This window comes from Eulemur rufifrons, chromosome 14, assembly GCF_041146395.1.
Source record: "Eulemur rufifrons isolate Redbay chromosome 14, OSU_ERuf_1, whole genome shotgun sequence".
Classification (NCBI taxonomy): Eukaryota; Metazoa; Chordata; class Mammalia; order Primates; family Lemuridae; genus Eulemur; species Eulemur rufifrons.
In genome coordinates, this window is record NC_090996.1 from 25618403 (window position 1) to 25637556 (window position 19154).

Below are 19154 nucleotides of genomic sequence, written 5' to 3' on the forward strand. Positions count from 1 at the left end.
GGGGGAATTCGGGGAAGTTTTGAGGGTTAATATTCCTGCCATGCTCCAGGTTCCATTCAGGGAACACCCTGGTCTGGAATTCTTGAGTGAGGAGTCACCCTTGAGCACCTTGGGGAAGTGGAGCAGGTAGGGGACCAGAGGCAGCCTGTACCTATCACTGGTCTCTGGGACTGAGTCACCGGCTTCCCAGGAAGTCAGGCTCACTGCCAAGCCTTAGGAAACTTATTAGGGAGGGCTTTTGGGACCCACAGGTAGGGAGCAGTTAGGAGAGGGAATAAAGAAGCAGGGCTTCCATGCAGTCCCAACAAAGGCCTCAGCCTACTCCCTCAGGAAGCTCTGAAGTTGAGGTGACCCTACAGATTTGTCCCAAGCTGGGGTGAGAGGGCTGGAACTTTATACCCCAGCATGGACCAGGCGTTGGAAGCAGCCTGCCCCAAAGAAGGGGACATGACCTTGGGCCCGGGGGAAGGGCATTGGTGGGGCATCTCTACTGGAAGCTTCCCTTATCTCTGTGCCCTCCCCTTTCTCAGCCCTTCCCATGTCCAAAATGGATTTGAGAAGGAGAACCTAATCTAGCCCTGGAAGGTTTAGGAAGACATCACATGGAAACGGAGGCCTGAAGAATGACAGGAAATTAACTAGGGCAGGAGGAATTTTCCAGGCTGGGGGATGGGCAGAGGCAAAGGCCTGGTAGAGAGGGGGTGGAGGGAGATAAGAGAAGAGAAGGAGGAGGAGGAGGAGAGGAGAAGAAGAAAGAGAGAGGGAGAGAGAGAAGGAGGGGAGAAAAGGAGTGAGGAGAGAGGAGAGAGAGAGAAAGGTAGGAAGGTAGGTTGGGTGGGGGGCAGAAAGAGAAGGGCCTGTTCAGGATAACTGAAAATAACTGAGCAAGTGTGAGTGAACCTGAGGTCAAGCACTGACCCGGCCATTTACTCAGAAGTGACTTAAACTCTCCAAACCTCAGTTTCTTCATCGGTAAAGTGGGAGGATCATCCCTGTCTCTCAGCTGTTTTTAGGATGACATGAAATAACACACACATGCAGTAAGAGCTCCATAAATGTTAGTTGCTCTTTTTTATTATTACTGGCTATTGTTGAGATAACAATACTGGTTGATCTATTGATAATATACTCCTTGCCTCGAAAAATTATGGAACAAGAATTCAGGAATTGGCAAACTTTTTCTTAAAGTGCCAGGTAAACTATTTTAAGCATGTGGGTTCTGTTGTAGTTTCTCAATTCTTCCGCTGTGGTGTGAAAGCAGCCTGAGTCAATGCATAAAAAATGGGCATGGCTGTGTTCTAATAAGCCTTTATTTATGGGAATGGGCATTGGTCCATTTGCCAACTCCTGATAATAGATTATTAAAATACAGAAACAAAACTCTGTCATTTGAAAAGACATTTCAACTCCCTCTGTATGGATGTAGCCTTTCCCCCCTGGGTTGGGATGTTCTTTGTATACACAGTTACGTATATCTGCGTTGGCTGACACTGTTGCATAGCAATGAAATAAAATGTGAGATGCCAACAATAAAATTCCCATTTTATCATCCTAAGAGTTCAGATTCCATGAAGTTCATGAATGGTCATTTTTTCCACCTGAGATATTAGTGGCCATGATCTTGTATCAAAAAGTTGAAGCTTGGCCGGGTGCGGTGGCTCACACCTGTAATCCTAGGACTCTGGGAGGCTGAGGCGGGAGGATCATTTGAGCTCAGGAGTTCGAGACCAGCCTGAGCAAGAATGAGACCCCTGTCTCTACTAAAAAGTAGAAAGAAATTAGCTGGACAACTAAAAATATATATAGAAAAAATTAGCTGGGCATGGTGGCACATGCCTGTAGTCCCAGCTACTTGGGAGGCTGAGGCAGAAGGATTGCTTGAGCCCAGGAGTTTGAGGTTGTTGTGAGCTAGGCGGATGCCATGGCACTCTAGCCTGGGCAACAGAGTGAGACTCTATCTCAAAAAAGAAAAAAAAAAAAGTTGAAGCTCATAATTGCAGTAATAAGGAATCACACAAGGACTTCACTTTTATTTCAACATTCCCCTACCCCACCTGCTAGGTCTGGCATACAGCTGACACACCATAGAAGTTTTGTATATATATATATACATATATTAAAGCAATTGTTCTAGCTTGTTTTTTTTTTTTTTTTTAAGACAGAATCTCGCTCTGTCACCCCAGCTAGAGTGCAGTGGCATCATTATAGCTCACTGCAACCTCAAACTCCTGGGCTCAAGCGATCCTCCTACCTCAGCCTTCTGAGTAGCTGGGACTACAGGCATGCGCCACCATGCCCGGATAACTTTCCTATTTTTAGTAGAGATAGGGTCTCAGTCCTGCTCAGGCTGGTCTCGAACTACTGAGCTCAAGCGATCCTCCCACCTCAGCCTCCCAGAGTGCTAGGATTACAGGCATGAGCCACCTCGCCCGGCCTCAGTACATGTTTTTAAATGAAATTTAGTTAATCCCCACAAATTCTTGAAAGGTTGGCCAGGAATTCAGTCACTGTGGTTTTACAGAATAGGGAAGACACACTGGATAAGACCTTTCTAAGGTTACAGAACAGACATATCCCACGGGGTCAAAAATTATCTAGTTTGGAGTAGGAATTGATTCTTCTAGGTTACAATGGCTTTCAAACTTTTTTGATGGCTACCCACTTTAAGAAATACATCGGGTACCAGAACACATGTGCAAGGGCTGTCTGGAAAGTATCCACCCATTGTTAATATAAGGAGAACGGTTACATGCGTGGATACTTTCCAGACAGCCCTACCTGAAACAAAAGTTTGGGAAAACAATACTATGTTTTCCATTAGTCACATTCCATTTCATTAAAAATGTGCTGATTGATTTCAAAACCTACTATTGAGTAGACCAGCAGTTTAAAGAGCACTGTTCTAGAATCTAGGTCAAGATTGTTTTTCTTTTTTGGTAGGAACAGCTTCTTGCTCTGTTGCCCAAGCTGGTTTCGAACTCTTGGGCTCAGAGGATCCTCCTGCCTTGGGCTCCCCAAGTGCTGGGATAACAGGTATGAGCCACCACCAGGCCCAAGATATCTTGTTTAGAATCCAAGTCTTTTGATATTCTTGGTGAAACAAGTGGAATCATGCAACCTTACACTCAGTTTTGAGTACACTATTCCCATGTTCCTTTCTCTCCTTGGACTCCTTATGTGCACTGCACTGTAAGCACCGGTGGAAGAGAACAGGCTTTGAAGAGCAAGAGGCCTGGATTAAAGTCTCGTCTCCACCATTTGCTGGTGGATCTTGGTTAAGTCTCTTCAGCTGCCGTAAAGACTCTACCTCCTCCTCTGTAAAATGGAATAGTCATAGGGAGGTCAACGAGCTAAGGCGTGTAAAGGATTTGGCACAGTGTCGGTCTCATAGTAAGTGCTTAATACAGTGGTTCTCGAGGTGCAATCACTAGAACAGCAGCATCAGTACCACCTGGGAACTTGACAGCAAAGCGAATTCTCAGGCCTCACCCCAGATTTACTGAGTGGGAAACTGAAGGGGTGGGACCCCGCAATCTGTCCCAACAAGTCCTCCAGCTGGTACTGTTGCACACTCAAGTTGGAGAACCACAGGCTTAGTACGTGGCATAACGATTACCAGTCGGTACCTGAGGCTGCAGAGATGAGAAGCGGGCAGATGACGCCAGGGCTCAGCTGGTTAAAGTTAAGCGCCAAAGAGCCAGCCTCGCGCACAGGTAAAGGCCGGGACCCGCCTCAGTCTCCGCTCCCCCTCCGTCCTCCCTCCGCAGGGCCAGCCGAGAGCGCTCGCCGATTGGTGGAGTCTCCGGCGGACGTTCACCGCCCACACAGCCTCCCAGAGCGGAAATGGAGAGGGGCGGGACTGGGCGCGGCGAGAGCTGTGCGCCTATTGGCTACAGACCACGCCGCGGAGGGGGGCGGAGCTGAGCGTGCGCAGGGCCGTGGCGCGCCGCTGACGGCCGTTGAAAAATGGCGACAGTCACCGAGCTGAAGGCCGGTGAGTGCAAGCGGGAAGGCTTGCCGGGTGGGGAGCATCAGGCCTTCATCCTGTGAAAAGGCAGGGACAGGAGGGGGGCGCGCAGAACACAAGGGCCGGCATTTCCGGGGGTCGTTCTGCGGTTTGAGGGCCTTCGGGGAGCGTCCGGCTGGTGTGGCGGTCGCTGCGCCGGGGGCTCTGAGAAGTGGGTGCCCAGGGGCAATGTTAAACAGGTTTTGAGCTAGAGGAGGAGTCGCAGAATCTGCAGGCACCAGAGAGGTCTACAGGGCTGCACCTTGGGCCTCTGGCGCATCTTTCTGGACCCCACCGGGGGCCTGGGCCTTAATTTCAGGGCTGATGGTTACCCACAAGCGTTATTGGTGTTAGGCACAGTCCTGAACGATTTTCTTGGTTGTCTCCTTGAATCCTTACAACCACCTGTGGAGTAAGTCCTGCCTTTTCATCGGGAGACACTATTAATAGAGGCGAAAGGTTTCCTGACCTGGTCATTCTCCTCCTGTCTTTTTCGGAAAAGTTCCTCAAAGGTGGTTATATGCGAGTGATTGATAACATTTCTGCACCGTTAACTTTGAAGTAGATGCCCATAGTTACCAGTGATTTAGTTTTGTGTGTTAAGCACTACCCAGCTCGTGTTTTGTTTAATTGATTCCATGCAACAGTCCTATGCCCATTTCATAGATTGGGAAACCGAGGTGCTGAGAGGCGAGATAGCTTGTCCAAAGTCATTTAGCTAGAAAAAGGCAAGAGTGTGGGAACCCAGCTATGATGCACCAGAGCACTGCCGCCCAATAAATAAAACCAGCTCTAGTTTTCAGGGAGCTCAAGATTTAAACCAGTAATTCTTGGAGATTGGGAGGAGAGGCAAATTGAATGTCTCTGAGAATGTGATTCAGCACTGGACTGGTGAACAATCATAAAACAGGCTCTGTCCACAAGAACAGACTTCATATGAATGTATGGCCCCTCTCCCCTGAGAAATACACGTCACATGTAATATTGCACACAGTTTCAGAGGATCTAAAGATATTCTGTGGGCTACAAGCCAGATTAAGACCTCTTGCGGAGGAAATTTTTATGGTACAGTGTTCTAAGCGTAGCAATAGAGGGAAGGGTAAAATGATACGGAACCCCAGAAGCAGGCATAACTCTGGACGTTAAGGGTGTCCTACACAGACTTAGGGGGCCCTTTATACGCTTTTTCCTGTATTTCCCAGTTCCGAATGTGCTTTGTGTCCAAGAGAACCACGGTGAAAACTTGTTTGTCAACCAATTGTCTTACATTTTGTGGGTGTTTACCTTTTGTATGCACTCCCACATTTTTCCACTTCCCTTGGTTCTGTTTCTGAGAGAGAGAACTCATTATTTTGGAGAAGGCAACTGAGGCATGGGCTGGTGGTTCACCATTGAAGTGGAGATGAATACTAGATTTGCTAATTCCGGTGTCATTAACTCCCATTTTTCTGCTGAGTTTGAGGCTGGAGTATGTATAATACGGAGTAATTGGGACAGGATCCTTGCCAGTGGAAAAATGTCTCCATCTAATTTCCAAAGATTAGATTTGGAAATTAGAGAACAAGAGTTCAGTTATGATCCTGAGAGTGTGATGAGGCTGTTACAAAGCCTTTTTATGAGCCTGTTACAAAGTCTGATTGGGTGATAGCTACACTTAACAGCAAAAAGGATGAGGGGTGATTTAAACATAAGAGAAAAAAAGGTAAAATGTCTAGTGAAGACTGTAAGCATTCTTTTTGTTATTTATCAAAGCTTAAAATAAAATTTATGTCCATACCTGCATGAATGAGCTCTCTGAGCTCCCTTTATGAATTTTCATCATTGTGGTATACTTATTTGGTGCCTTTGGCGGGGTGCCGTACAGTTTTATTTCACCAACAGTATATTGCACTGTATTATAATTCTCCTAGATAACATTTATTGAGCTCTTACTGTGTCCTAGGCACTGTGGATGAGGTGTGTTGATTCTCTGGAGTTGTCATTTAGCCAGGAGGGACTATTTGAAAAAAATAAAGTTCCAGACCAACTACAAGAGATGGTGCCAGTTCAGCCCCAAGCTCCTCATTATCTATACTAAATATTTACAGCTAAATCCCATTATCACAACTACTGATCGATGTCTTGGTGACCCTGGCTAGTCATGAAGTTAGGTTGCATTCAGCATATACATCCTTGACTCCTTAAGATGGCATTGATGCAGTCTCTTGTTAGATTTCTGACAAGGCTTAAAATTTCAACATCCTACTGTTTTAAAGAGTTAACTCATAATTATCTTTACAAAAACAAAAAACCGAAATACCGTTTCATTCAGAATGGGCCATTCCATAAGGGTTTTAGATATCAGAAGTTTTTATACAAAAAAAGACATACTCTTTTCATGGAATATAGTTGTTTTCTTTAATTATCTTTTTAGACCAGAGGTTGTTAACGACACATATAACCTGACTGCAGTGGCAAACACTCTTGAAAATATGTGAGAGACTGGGTCAGGGGGTAAATTCAGGTCCCAGTGAGCTAACTATAATTCAACCCTCCCTTTCTTCCCTCAGTAAAGATTATGTATTAGACTGCAGTCCCTGACAGTGATGATGGAAGGGTAAACTTGAATTTGCTTAAGTATATTAAATCATTGCAACTTGGGAACTGTATTTTTTATTACAAACATGGCCAGTGGTAATTTGTGTAACTGTTCAGTTTGTTACAATGCTTAGATTGAGAGCTGCTGTCGTGCCATTTACCTTTTCAGCATTTTTCTTTAGCATATGCCTAAGAATGACAAAATTTACTGTGTAACTGAAGCATTAATATTTTATATTGAACAGTTTTAAAGGACACCTTGGAAAAAAAGGGAGTCTTAGGGAATTTAAAAGCAAGGATCCGAGCTGAAGTTTTCAATGCCCTAGATGATGACCGTGAACCCCGACCATCATTGTCTCATGAAAACCTTCTAATTAATGAATTAATTCGGGAGTATTTGGAATTCAACAAATATAAGTATACAGCATCCGTCCTCATAGCAGGTAGGTGGTTACTGTTCATCACCTAACACAGTATCTGTTTCTCCCCTTCCCCCAATTCTCAGAAAGTGTTGAGCCTGGATCTATTTCTATTACTGTACAGTGTCATCTGGATGACTGGGACATAAAAATCACATGGGCTCTTTCTGTAGCTTAAATTCTCATGAGGCCTGTTATACAGCAGGGGAAAATAAATGACTAAGCACTTAAACTGGGTGCATACTTTGAAAAAGCATCCATAACTCCTGATACAATAAACAATTGTTGACATTTTATCCTGTTTACCGTTAGTTTTTTTCCATGTATATGCTTTCAAAATACAAATTAAACATATATTCTTATTTAAAAATAGAAAATGGGGATAAAAACCTTGAAATATTACTACTATGGGATATATACAAATGTATGTAAAAGCATAGTATTTAAAAAGGACTAGGCAGGTTAAACTCCCAACTCACCCTAGTGATGGGAGGGAAAGAAGTGGTATTGGGGGAGGGGGTGGGCAGTTCAAGAGCAATTTACTTGTATGTACTGTCATCATTTTTTCAAAATCTGAAAAATGTGTGTACTTGATAATTGTGATTCTTATTAAAATCACATTTGCTTTTCAGATTAATAGACTCAGTGTTCTCATGAATTTTTCCCCCCAGAATCTGGCCAACCTGTAGTTCCATTGGACAGACAATTTCTCATTCGTGAACTAAATGCATTTGAAGAATCAAAGGATAATACAATGTAAGAATTTTTTTTAAAAAAATAGGCTTTCAGATATTGTTGTATTAGAGTCATAATTGCAAAGTGGTGGCTTTATTTCATTTTAATTCAGCGAGTATTCAGATCTAGTGTGTATCAAGCATTGTACTAAATCCAAGTTGTATAGCAGTGAATAAGTCACATGAGGTCTCTGTTTGCTGGAATTAAAACTCCTGTGGCTTGAGAGTGACTAAGTATCTCTACTTCTTACCAGAGTAACTCCTTTTGGCTTCTTGATCCATTTCTTTTTTTCCTTCTGAGGCTTTGTTCTGTCATTTGTTTCCTTCTTCATATTTAACTCTTCCTCCCCACTGCTTTCTACACTTCAGCTTAAGAATCTACTCAGATCTCTCCTCTCCTACAAAAGCCTGTCAACTCCCAACCCCAGGCTACTGCTTGATACCGTTTTTACTACCGAACATGGTGAGTCAACCTCTGCTTTCATTTACCCTCTGCTTTGCCCTCCCTCCATCTTACACTCTTCTATCACCGTTTATATTGGAACTATGCTCTTGAAAAAGAAGGAGGGTGACCACTTTCTGGTAGTTTCTTAATTCTTCTCCTACTTGATTGTTTCTTAAACTTTTTCCAGAGGGCCCCCAACTGGCAAAAAAAGAGTGGTGCTTAGGAGGCCTGAGAACATGGCTCAAAGTAGCCTTTCTCTAGCTAGAAATTTCTTTGTTTTCTCATTCTAAAAGTTCATTGAATTTTTTTCATTTTACTTCATGGTAAAATTGTGTTTGTATTACTGTACAAATGTTTTAAATGACATGCCAGTTAAATTTAACTCTCCCACAAATCTTTGTGTGAAATTAATAGGCCACCTTTATCCTGTAACTTTGTGCCAAGCCCCTAATACTCTTGGGCCCTAGCACCAAGAGTAGGTCTATATGTATACATATATATATTTCCAATTTGAGAAGTTCAGTTTTACTTGAGTTTCTGCAGCATTTTATAATATTGACTTCTCTTCCTTAAAACACTTTTTGTCTTTGTTTCTTATGATCCTTTACTGTCCTGGGTTTCCTGTCTCCCTAGTGGAGCTCTCAGTTTCTTCACTGCCTCCCTTAGACTTCCTTTAAATTGTGGGGACTCCCCAAGTTTTATCCTCCACTTTCTTTTCTTCTTGCCTGCCCGCTCCATCCCCTTTCGTAAGTGCTCTTGAGTCTTTAATAATCTCTGTGTGCTGGTGATTCTGCTTTAAATTTGACCAGTCTCCTGAGCTGTGGGCCCATATTTCTGTTGGCCTCTCAAACTCAGTGTGTCCAAAAGTCAAGTATGTTACTTTCATCTCCTCAAACCCTCCTTGTAGGTTGCTCATACAGCCTTTCAGGTCTAAACACAGAGTCCACACTTAAATTTTTATCTCGTTCTCTTTTCTCTCCCAGTCACTTTGTAGGTGCCACTAATTCAGCCTCTGCGGTATCTCCTAACCATTCCCACTGCCCTGCACTGTACTGTTCTGGAGCCTTCTGACTAGTTTCTCTATCTCCAGTCACTTTCTTTTCCAACTTATGTTTCATACCGCCAACTGTCTTTCTAAAGGACAGTTATTGCTTTGTTTAAAAACATTTAATAACTTCCACTGTTTATGTAATGAAGTCCAAGTTGCTTAGCATAGCATTTTAGGCATCTATATTTCTACCCCTGTCTCTAATTGTATCTGCTCACATCTGATTGTTCATTGTGCCTTGAAGACAGGTTGCAATTTCATGCTCTTTGCCTTTGCAAACTGTCCCTTAGCCTAGAAGCCCCAGATCACTTCCTTCTTCCTCTTAACTCCTTCTCAAGCATCTTTCCTTTTTATTGGCCCTGTTCAGATGTTAACTCCTTCATGACATTGTTCTCTTCCTCTTCCCCTCCTCCCTTCAAGTTTCTATGTTTCTTTAAGATTTGATTTGTAATTTTATGACACATATATTTTATTCTTTCTTATATTAACTGCTCTTCCACTAGACAGAAAACTTTAAGAAAAGGTATTTTGTGAAATTTCTATTTGTTATATCTCATAGTGCTCGTTATAAATATAGATACCTGATAAAATGCTTATTGAGTTGAATTTCAGTTATCAAGAAAATTTATTTGGTATCTATATAAAATCAGGGTGGTTTTGATAAATAGAGAAAAAACATTTCTTAGTTTTATTGATTTGTATTTTTTTTTTTTAAAGTCTTTATGTTAATATTAAATGACTGCAGAAGGCTTTAGCAGCAATGCTGGGCTTACTGAAAAGGAAGTCAGTGGCCATTATGCTACATTTTAAAGCAGACGTTTAATCTGAATCAGTGCTATTTGGGCTAATGCACTAATGGAACATTGTTACAGCTCTATATGTTTAACTAGTAATGAAACAGTTTAGAAATAGCATTTTAATTTAGCGTTTTACTGAGCATCTCCACTCTGTCCAGCTATGTGCTGGGTAGGTTATGATCTCTTTCTGACAGGGTTTGTAAGCAGGAGACATGAATGAGTTTACTCACCTTGTGATTAAAAAATGACATGAAATGCCATGAACACCTAGAGGAAGGGCAGTGGCTAGAGTAAATCTCATTTGAGTAGGGTAGCTAGAATTTGTTTTAATTGTAGTGAAAGTAATATTGTTTCATTGTAAAAATGTAGATAGCACAGAAGAGTATACATTGAAGAATTAAAAGTTACTGTTCCCCACTCTGTCCACTGACACCTAATCTAACTCTCCAGAGATAATCACTGTTAACATTTTCCCTTACATTCATTCATACATATATATTTAAAACATTTATATGTATATTTTCTTCCATATATATAAGGGAATTGTACAAATTGTTTTTCATGCCAGCATACTAACTGATGGACATTTCGGTTTTTTCCAGTGTTTCACGATTGCAAGAGATGTTTCATTAAATGGTTCACTTAAAAATAGAGAACCTGCTATATGCTAGGCACTGTTTTTTGTTTTTTCTCAGGAACTCTGTAAAATAGGCACTGTTTTAGGCACTGGAGATGTAGCTGTGAACATTGTTTTCTGCAGTGTTGTTTGGGAATCAATTGTTCCCAGAGTATGATCCACAGACAGCTTGTTTTGTGAAGTGTTCACCGCAGAAGAGGTCTGAGATAGGAAGGCCAAGATACCACATCCCCTCTTGGAGATTCGTAATGCACATTGGTATTGAAGTTGCTCTGAGAAATCCTATAATAAAGAGAGCCATTGTCATCTAACTCAGGGTCTCCAAACTTATTTGACTAAATTATCTTTTTTTGGCACAATTGTTTACATTCTACAGAGCTAATGTTCATGGATACAGTTAATCACTGTATTTGTATGTTTGTTAACAAAAAGTGGGTAACACTTTAAGAAGCATAGATTTTGACAATTTTTGAAAAGTATAAAAATGGTATAATTGAGAACACTGGAAAAAATAAATTGGAGGAGTCTAAATGTGACCTGGAATGAGCAGTGAGGTATTGCACCGTGTAAACACCACAAGATTTGCATTCAGCAGGTGCTGGAAACGAACAACTGTTACTCTCGTCTCAGCTTCTTGGTAGCTTTTGAGATATTTGCTGCAGATGATAGTATTAAGAAGTAGGTTGATAAACAGCTTTATTTACAAAAAATTAGGTAACTTCTTTAAGTCCTTGTTTCTCAACTTCAGGGATTTTTGTACTCACAAAGTTTCCTGTATCCATGTACTACTCATATTGGTTACTTACATATCTGTAGTGCTGTTTCTAAAACCCTGAGGCCAGTCTGTTTTGAAAATCCAAATGTTTTCAGGTTTTAAAAAGTAATACGGTATATATACGAAATACTATATAGAGGGGGTCTAAAGTGGCATTCTACAATCCCATTAATATTTTTCAGTGAAACTTAAGAATTATCACACAAAGTGAAGTCTGTAATAGTCCCGCCACCAATGAGTTTGTGCCAAATTTATTAAGAAAATTTCAGTTTCAGAGGTTTTGTGTTCCAGAATTACACTTAATGTATTGTGAGACTGTTCTTTATCTTTTTTAGACTTATTTTTAAAAATCTTAATATCCATGAAATTGCAGATTGAATGTAGTAGTTATATATTTTACTAATAATATTTAAAAATATCTCTTAAAATTTTAAAGTCTTAAGTAAATTTTATTGTATGTTATTTATTTATTTATTTATTTATTTTTGAGACACAGTCTCACTCTGTCGTAGGAGCTAGAGTGCAATGGCCCGATCATAGCTCATTGTAACCTCAAGCTCCTTGGCTCAAGTGATCTTCCTGCCTTAGCCTCCCAAGTAGCTGGAACTATAGGCTCTTGCCACCATGCCTGGCAAATTTAAAAAATTTGTTTTTGTAGAGACATTAACCGCCATGCCCAGCTGTATGTTAATTTAAAAAAATAAAATTTTAAACATTTAAAAGTCATCTTGAACCAATTAATACTTTGGGAAAGATTGGATTAAACAAAGATCTATTTTATATTCCTAGATGATGCTTTTGTAAGCATCTTATTAAATAAAGAAACTTTCCTGCTTTACTTGTGGCATGGAAAATTTGCTTTGTTATGCTATTAGTTTATTGCTGTATAACCCCAGAATCTGGTGGCTTAAAACAACAAACATAAATTATCTGTGGGATATTTGGGAATTTAGGTGAAACTAGCTCAGGGTCTCGCGTGAGGTGGCAGTCATAGATGCCAGCCAGGGTTGCAGTCTTCAGAAGGCTTGACTGGAGCTGAGGATCTACTTCCAAACCACTAACAACACTGTTGGCAGGAGGCCTCAATTCTTGCCACGTGGACCTTTCCTTGGGACTGCTTGAGTGTCCTAAGGCATCTGACTTCCCCCAGAGGCAGTGATCCAAGAGAGAAAGCAAGGAGAGGAAGCCACAGTGTCGTTATGACATATTCTCTGAGGTCGCACACCATCACTTAATACCTTATTCTATTCCTTAGAAGGGAGTTCAGCTCACACTCAAAGGGAGGGCAATTAGACGCCATCGTTGGAGGGGAGTGTCATACTTTAAACCATTATACCAGCTAGTAATAGATAGATATCTCAAAAAATAAATTCTTTTAATTGTATTTTCAAATATGAGATTGGAAACAAAGGAAGATATTTCTATTATACCTCTCTTTATTAGCAGCAGAGCGCCTTTCATTTGTGCAGGGGTACTAATATAAATCTCCAGGCAGCATATCGAAAGGGAAAGAATGTAGGACTTGAGGTTCAAGTATAAACTTTATTTACTATCTCAGAGAATCTCTAGCAAATCTCCTCTGAACTGTGGTTTTTTCATTTATAAATTAGGTGTGATTATTCTGACATCACACGGTGAGGAGAAAATGAAGAGAAGTTAGGAGTGTTTTGTCAAATATTAGTTATTACCCAACTCTTATATAGCTGACATTTATATACCATGTAATATGTGCCAGGCACAATAATAAACACTTGGCATTTATTAACTCATTTAGTGCATAACAGCTCTGTGAGGTAGGGACTGTGCCTACCTTCTTCATTTAGAAAGGAGGAAATGTTTATGAGGCTGGAGGGGTTAAGAATCTTACCCAGGGTCCCACAGCTGGCAAGTGGCAAAGCCAAGATTTGGACCCAGGCAGTCTGGCTCTCAGGACATGAGACTTTCTCTAGGCAAGGATTTATTAATTCAATAGACATTTATTGAATACATGTTGTATATCAGACAGTGTTAGGTATTGGAAAATATCATACTGGACTTTGGAGTTTAAAAGCTGAATTCCTTTGGATTGATAGGAGTTGTATTTCCGTGTAGATGTTTAAGTTGTTAACATGTTTCCTCTGCATTTTCAAATTGTCATTTGAGTTTATTGGTACTCTTACATTTAAAAGTATGAAGAGTTTGCAGTTTGGGTAATAATCATGCAGCTTTTTAAAGTCTAGTGAATTACTTGGCCATTTTGGTGTCACTGGTTACCTTTTAAAGAATAATTGTATTAAGCTTTTCCTATTTATGCACATTTAATTGATTTTTTGTTTTCTGCCTGCTCTAGACCCCTTTTATACGGAATTTTAGCTCATTTCTTGCGTGGAACCAAGGATGGCATCCAGAATGCACTTTTGAAAGGGCCTTCGCTTCAGCCTCTAAACCCAAATCTTGGCAAACAACCTAGTAGAAGAAAGCAAATGGGTATGAGTTTTCTGAGATTCATCATTTAGCTGTCAGCTAGTATATTTTCTTCCTATATATATTTTTACCTTTGGAGGAGTTTTTGCTGAACTTTCAAGTCATAGTTTAATTCTTTTTATGTCTAATATAGTTAGCCTATGTTACTCCAAAAAAACCAAAAATGTTTTTTGGAAAGAGAATCTGAAGGGTGGGAGGGAATGACTGGGTAGAATTCTTAGATATAATTTTTATACAGAAGTATTGAAAAATCAGATTTTCACATGAATTTATAGTCTTTGGAGTAGCTTAGATCGTTAGCATACTGAATGAATAGCTTTTCATCAAGTGATCATTTTTTTCTCTCCATGAATGAAGAATAAAAGGCAAAATTGCTGAATACAGATAGAGAAGTCACGGGTATATGTGTTCTTTGCACTTTCAGTATACTTTTTATGGTAGAATGGTAGTTATCTACACGTAACAAATTCTTAGGAGATTGGCACTTATTTCTTTCAGAATGCTCACTTTTTAAATGAACTTCCAGTTGTTTTGATTATATCAGCAGTAGGATCCTATTTTGATAGTTTGAATTGAATGGCTCGATGTTTCCGCCTGCGAAAGAAAGTGGGTCTGTTTTCAAGGACAGTTATAGATGGGGCTCAGGCAGCTGGAGAACAAATGTAAATTTTGAACGTTGACACAGACTTTTAGGAAATGCCTTTTGTAGTTTTCCTAAACTGCTGTGACCAATATTGACCATGTTAGATATCTGCTGTTTCTTAAAGTCTGAAAGTAAAATATTTGTGAACCAACTTAACTTCTTTTGGAGGTTATTTCTGGCTTCACTAGGAGTCATCCTTCTATATATCTTAGAACTCTGAGCTGAGGGGAACATTGGAAAAGAAATCATTCCCGCCTACTTACTTTCACAGTAGAAAAAACTGCAAGAGGTTTCCAAGACTAAGAGGTTAAGTGGCTCATCTGAGGCCTGTAGCAGGTAATTATTAGCAGAGTCAGCACATCTGGTTGCTGTTCCTGCGGACTTTTCTGTTTAAAGACTATGAAGAAGTTTTCCAAATTCTCTTTTCAGGGATTGGTCAAGAACTGACATTAGTGCCTACTATTTGGCAAGTACTTAAAAAGCAAAATAAAACCTAACTGTGCAAGTACATGAGTAAATCTCTAAACATTTCATATAGTATAAAGTTCCCTTTAACCTCTTTCCTTCTTGCCTCTCTCTAACTCCCCGATTCCCCTCCTTTCCTTAGAAGGTACGTGCCCCTGTTAGCAGTGTGGGGGATGTCCTTCAGGACTCATCTCTGTACATTTAAATATATGTGCACTGTCACTGTGCATGTTATCCTGCAGCTGGCTTTTTTCACGTGTGGATCTCATTCTTCATGTAGCATTCCACAGCATTCCACACTACAATCAGTCTTACATACTGTTTTTAATTTTTTGCTTTTTTATTATTGCAATGTAACATTGTGTCTTTGTCCACACATATAAATATTTCTCTTGTGTGGATGCTTGTTCAGAGTACATACATATTTAAAAATATAGTAGAGATTGTCTAATTCCCCTCCAAAAGGGCTTTAGCAGTTTATATACCTATCAAGAATATATGACAATACCTATTTCTATGTTCAGTTGTCACCAGTGGATATTGTACACATTAATACTTGTTAACACAGCAACTCCAAGACATTGATATTATCAGTCTCATGAGGAAAAATAACTTCTTGAGAAATAACTTTTCTTGTTTATAAGCTTTTCATAATTAGTCTTCTTAATATTCATGGCTAATGGCTAGTAAGAAAGTTTTAAGTAACAGCATTTCTTAACCAAATTCTGTTATTTTGAAATGAAAGTCACAGATTTCTGTTCTTTTGAGATGAAAGTCACAGATTTCTGTTCTTTTGAGATGAAAGTCACCAATTAGATTGCTAGCCCTACACCACAAGGCGGGAGAAAGAGAGACAGAGACAGAGACAGACAGACCTTTATACCTTTATGTATAAAGTGCAGGAGACATCAGAGAGTCGCATTCAAGTCAATAAAGCAGGTTTGAGTGCCCATTCTGTGGAAAGCTCTCTAGAAAGCTGAGAAATGAGGATGACCACTGAACTAATAGGGAACAATGATTTTGGAAATACTTTCTTGATCATCAAAAATTTTCTTGGCACAGCAGTGACCTCTTTGTGCAATGACTTAGGAATTGTCAGCCAAAATTGCATCATGTTCCAGGAGCACACTTGAGCATCCCGTTTACTTTCTCAGCTCCAGCTTACTGTCTGAGGGCTGCATAACGATTACTTGACAGCATTGAAAAGGTTATGAAGATATTAAAATAATTATTCTTCAGATCACGGTATCTTATCTCTACGTAAGCTCATCCCACTGAAATATCAAACCCTAAAACTAAGTTACCTTTTATTTGAAAATAAGTTCAAAGTATTCCAGGAGGAAAACAATTCTCTCATCAAAGCTTTCAAAGTGCTGCAGGAAAATGAAGAGGTTTTAAATAGGCAGGCCCAGCTTTGAAATGATATCGAATTCATCAGTGCTCCTTCTGTAACTGATTGTAATTGAGGAGGCAAACTAGTTTTCATTATAAATAAAAGATTTTTTTTTTTTTTTTTTTGAGATAGAGTCTCGCTCTGTTGCCCCGGCTAGAGTGCCATGGCGTCAGCCTAGCTCACAGCAACCTCAAACTCCTGGGCTCAAGCGATGTTTCTGCTTCAGCCTCCCGAGTAGCTGGGACTACAGGCATGCACCACCGTGCCCTGCTAATTTTTTTCTATATATATTTTTACCTGTCCAGATCATTTCTTTCTATTTTTAGTAGAGACGGGGGCGGGGGGGTGGGTCTCACTCTTGCTCAGGCTGGTCTCGAACTCCTGACCTCGAGCCCCACCTCGGCCTCCCAGAGTGCTAGGATTACAGGCGTGAGCCACCGCGCCCAGCCAATAAAAGATTTTTATTGTAAATAAAAGACCAGATTTTTATAATAGAGACAATCGTCAGCCCAACTTTATTGCACATCTATCAAGCATGACAGACGTCATTTTAAAAAATACTTTTCTAGAAGACACAAAATCGTTGTGTTCTAAGGAAATTGTTAATTTTTTTCTGCCCTGCAAAGTCGCCTGGGATTGAGGAAGAGAGATTTGCATCTGTTATCCAGAACTACAAAGCGGTGTTTGCATCGAGGGTAATGAGCTGCTGCAGACTAATAAAACTCTGTGTATCATCAAATTGTCTTTAGAATTAGGAAATCCAGTGGATGTTTTTGGTGCTAAAATTTGCATTTTTCTAGCAGCTTGTCTAAATTTATACATTTTTTTCCTCCTGTTATCAAAATTGTCACTAGAAAAATTTTGTTTTGTCAGTTGTAAAAAGTGTTCGGGAAGTTAATAGGTTTTCAGGAATCTAGTTTCTTGCATTGCATTTTTGTTGCATTTGGATATTAAGTCTTTTAGTTTCTTTTAATGTAGAATATTTCTATCCTCTACTCTTTTACCCCATGACAGAAGAAATTGAGTGAAGTGCCTAGGGCCCCGCCTTTGCTACTGCCAGAGCAAAGTGTGTGGTCACAGGGCTCTGGGCTCCTCTTTGCTCTCGCGGAGCTTCATTGTTTTGTTGTTGGCCTCTGAGGACATTTTCTGCAATTTCTTGAATGACTATGATTTTGGTAGGAAGATGTAAACTATGCCAGTTTTCTCCTTGCCACAAGAGGGTGCTGCTGGGAAGTATTTCTATTTGAAAATTCTTCAGTTCTGTTTTAATTGAAGAGCTTTGGCAACTCTCAAAATGCTGATTGAACACCGTGTCCTTTCTTACAAATTCCATTCCTTACATGTAAGAGATAGATTTGTAACTACTTACCCATGGGTTTACTGCAGATTGTACTCTATTCACTTAAAGTCAAGAAATACTTTTGAATGGTTAAGAGTGAGTCCGTAGTACTAAACATTTCTGATTTCTTCAAAAGTGTTTAAAAATAATGAGCTTTTTTCATTGTCCTAAACCATCTAAAGAACTCATAGAATACTAAAAATATAACATCCTAAAATATAATATATGTAGATATGTCTGCTTATCTGCCTATTCTGACTTTAACATTTGTCTCTGTTTATTTCAGATGATCACCTAAATAAGGAGGAGGGGAAAAGTACTAATATTGAAGATCTTCGTATTTCTCAAGCAGTAAAGAGATGACACTTTCATTTGGGATATCTTTGATCTTACAATTATGTGTATTAAATAACTTATTTATTGTCCCAATGTTACCACAATGCACCACTAATATTTGTACTTTGTAGAAATTTGAGTTTCTGCAAAACACTTAGCCCCTCATGTTTGACTGCATTTGTATGAATAAAAGCTAACTGTCATCAAGCTTATTGGATTTGACTTGAAAGAAAATGTATTATCTTTAGGAAGTACTTTAAAGGTCCTTTACATTTGTGGGAAATGAAAGGGCTTTTTACTACTCTGTACATTCTTCTAAAAAAATATATAGGTCTCTATAATCATATGCTCTGCTCTTTGACATGGCACATTAATTAAATTCTCTTCAGCTGGAATTATGTGGCTTTGTAAGAACATTCAAGTTTTAAAAAAACATTAAAACCAGAAAAAACTGTAATTCCATAAAGTTTGATTTTTTTTAAGTACCTTTTTTCAGATAACTATTTATAATTAGGCTTAAATATCTGAGGTACTATCTAAAGTTGAACTTTTAAGCTAGGTAACAACCCACATTTTCTTTCCTTAGACCATCTTGGCTTCTACTGGAAGATTTAATTAAAAGGTAGGGGGAGAAATAATTCTTTCAGTTTTGCTGCAAGTGAAACAAAGAGTTTATTTTATTACATAAAGAATGTGAAATAAGCATGAAGAGACAGGCTCTGGGAGAAATACCAGAAATCGACTTGTAAAAGATGGCATTGTTTAACCTCTCTGTGGCCTTCAGTTGTGCAATTACAGATGAGCCATGAAAGGGCCAGCCCTCTATTGTTTGGACTCTGAAAGGCTTATTAAATGTTAATTTTTATTCTTGGGATAGAAAAATAGTAAGAGCTATGACAGTGCTATCTCTAAAATGCTACTTTGATATTTATTAAAGACATTTTTATAATGTAGAGTCTACAGACTCATTTCATTGAAAACAACTGACTATTATAGTAGACAGCTCCTGATTGGCAAGTCATATGGTATATTAAGAATAAAACTTTGCATGGGCAACTGTATACTGAGAACATTTGG

The 19154-nt window shown here is 39.5% G+C and overlaps 1 protein-coding gene across 3 annotated transcripts; it reads left to right on the top strand.

The window, feature by feature from the left end:
* The first annotated feature begins 3966 nt into the window (after positions 1 to 3966).
* Positions 3967 to 18244, top strand: CEP20 (centrosomal protein 20). 3 transcript variants are annotated; one of them, XM_069486394.1, is made up of 5 exons: positions 3967 to 3994; positions 6829 to 7026; positions 7674 to 7758; positions 13768 to 13904; positions 18028 to 18244. In XM_069486394.1, the coding sequence occupies exons 1-5, from the start codon at positions 3967 to 3969 to the stop codon at positions 18102 to 18104; spliced, it is 525 nt and encodes a 174-aa protein (XP_069342495.1). In that variant the 3' UTR covers positions 18105 to 18244. The 3 variants fall into 3 exon arrangements, with proteins under 3 accessions (XP_069342495.1, XP_069342496.1, XP_069342497.1); XM_069486395.1 differs by lacking the exon at positions 6829 to 7026; XM_069486396.1 differs by lacking the exons at positions 7674 to 7758; positions 13768 to 13904.
* The last annotated feature ends 910 nt before the right edge of the window (positions 18245 to 19154 follow it).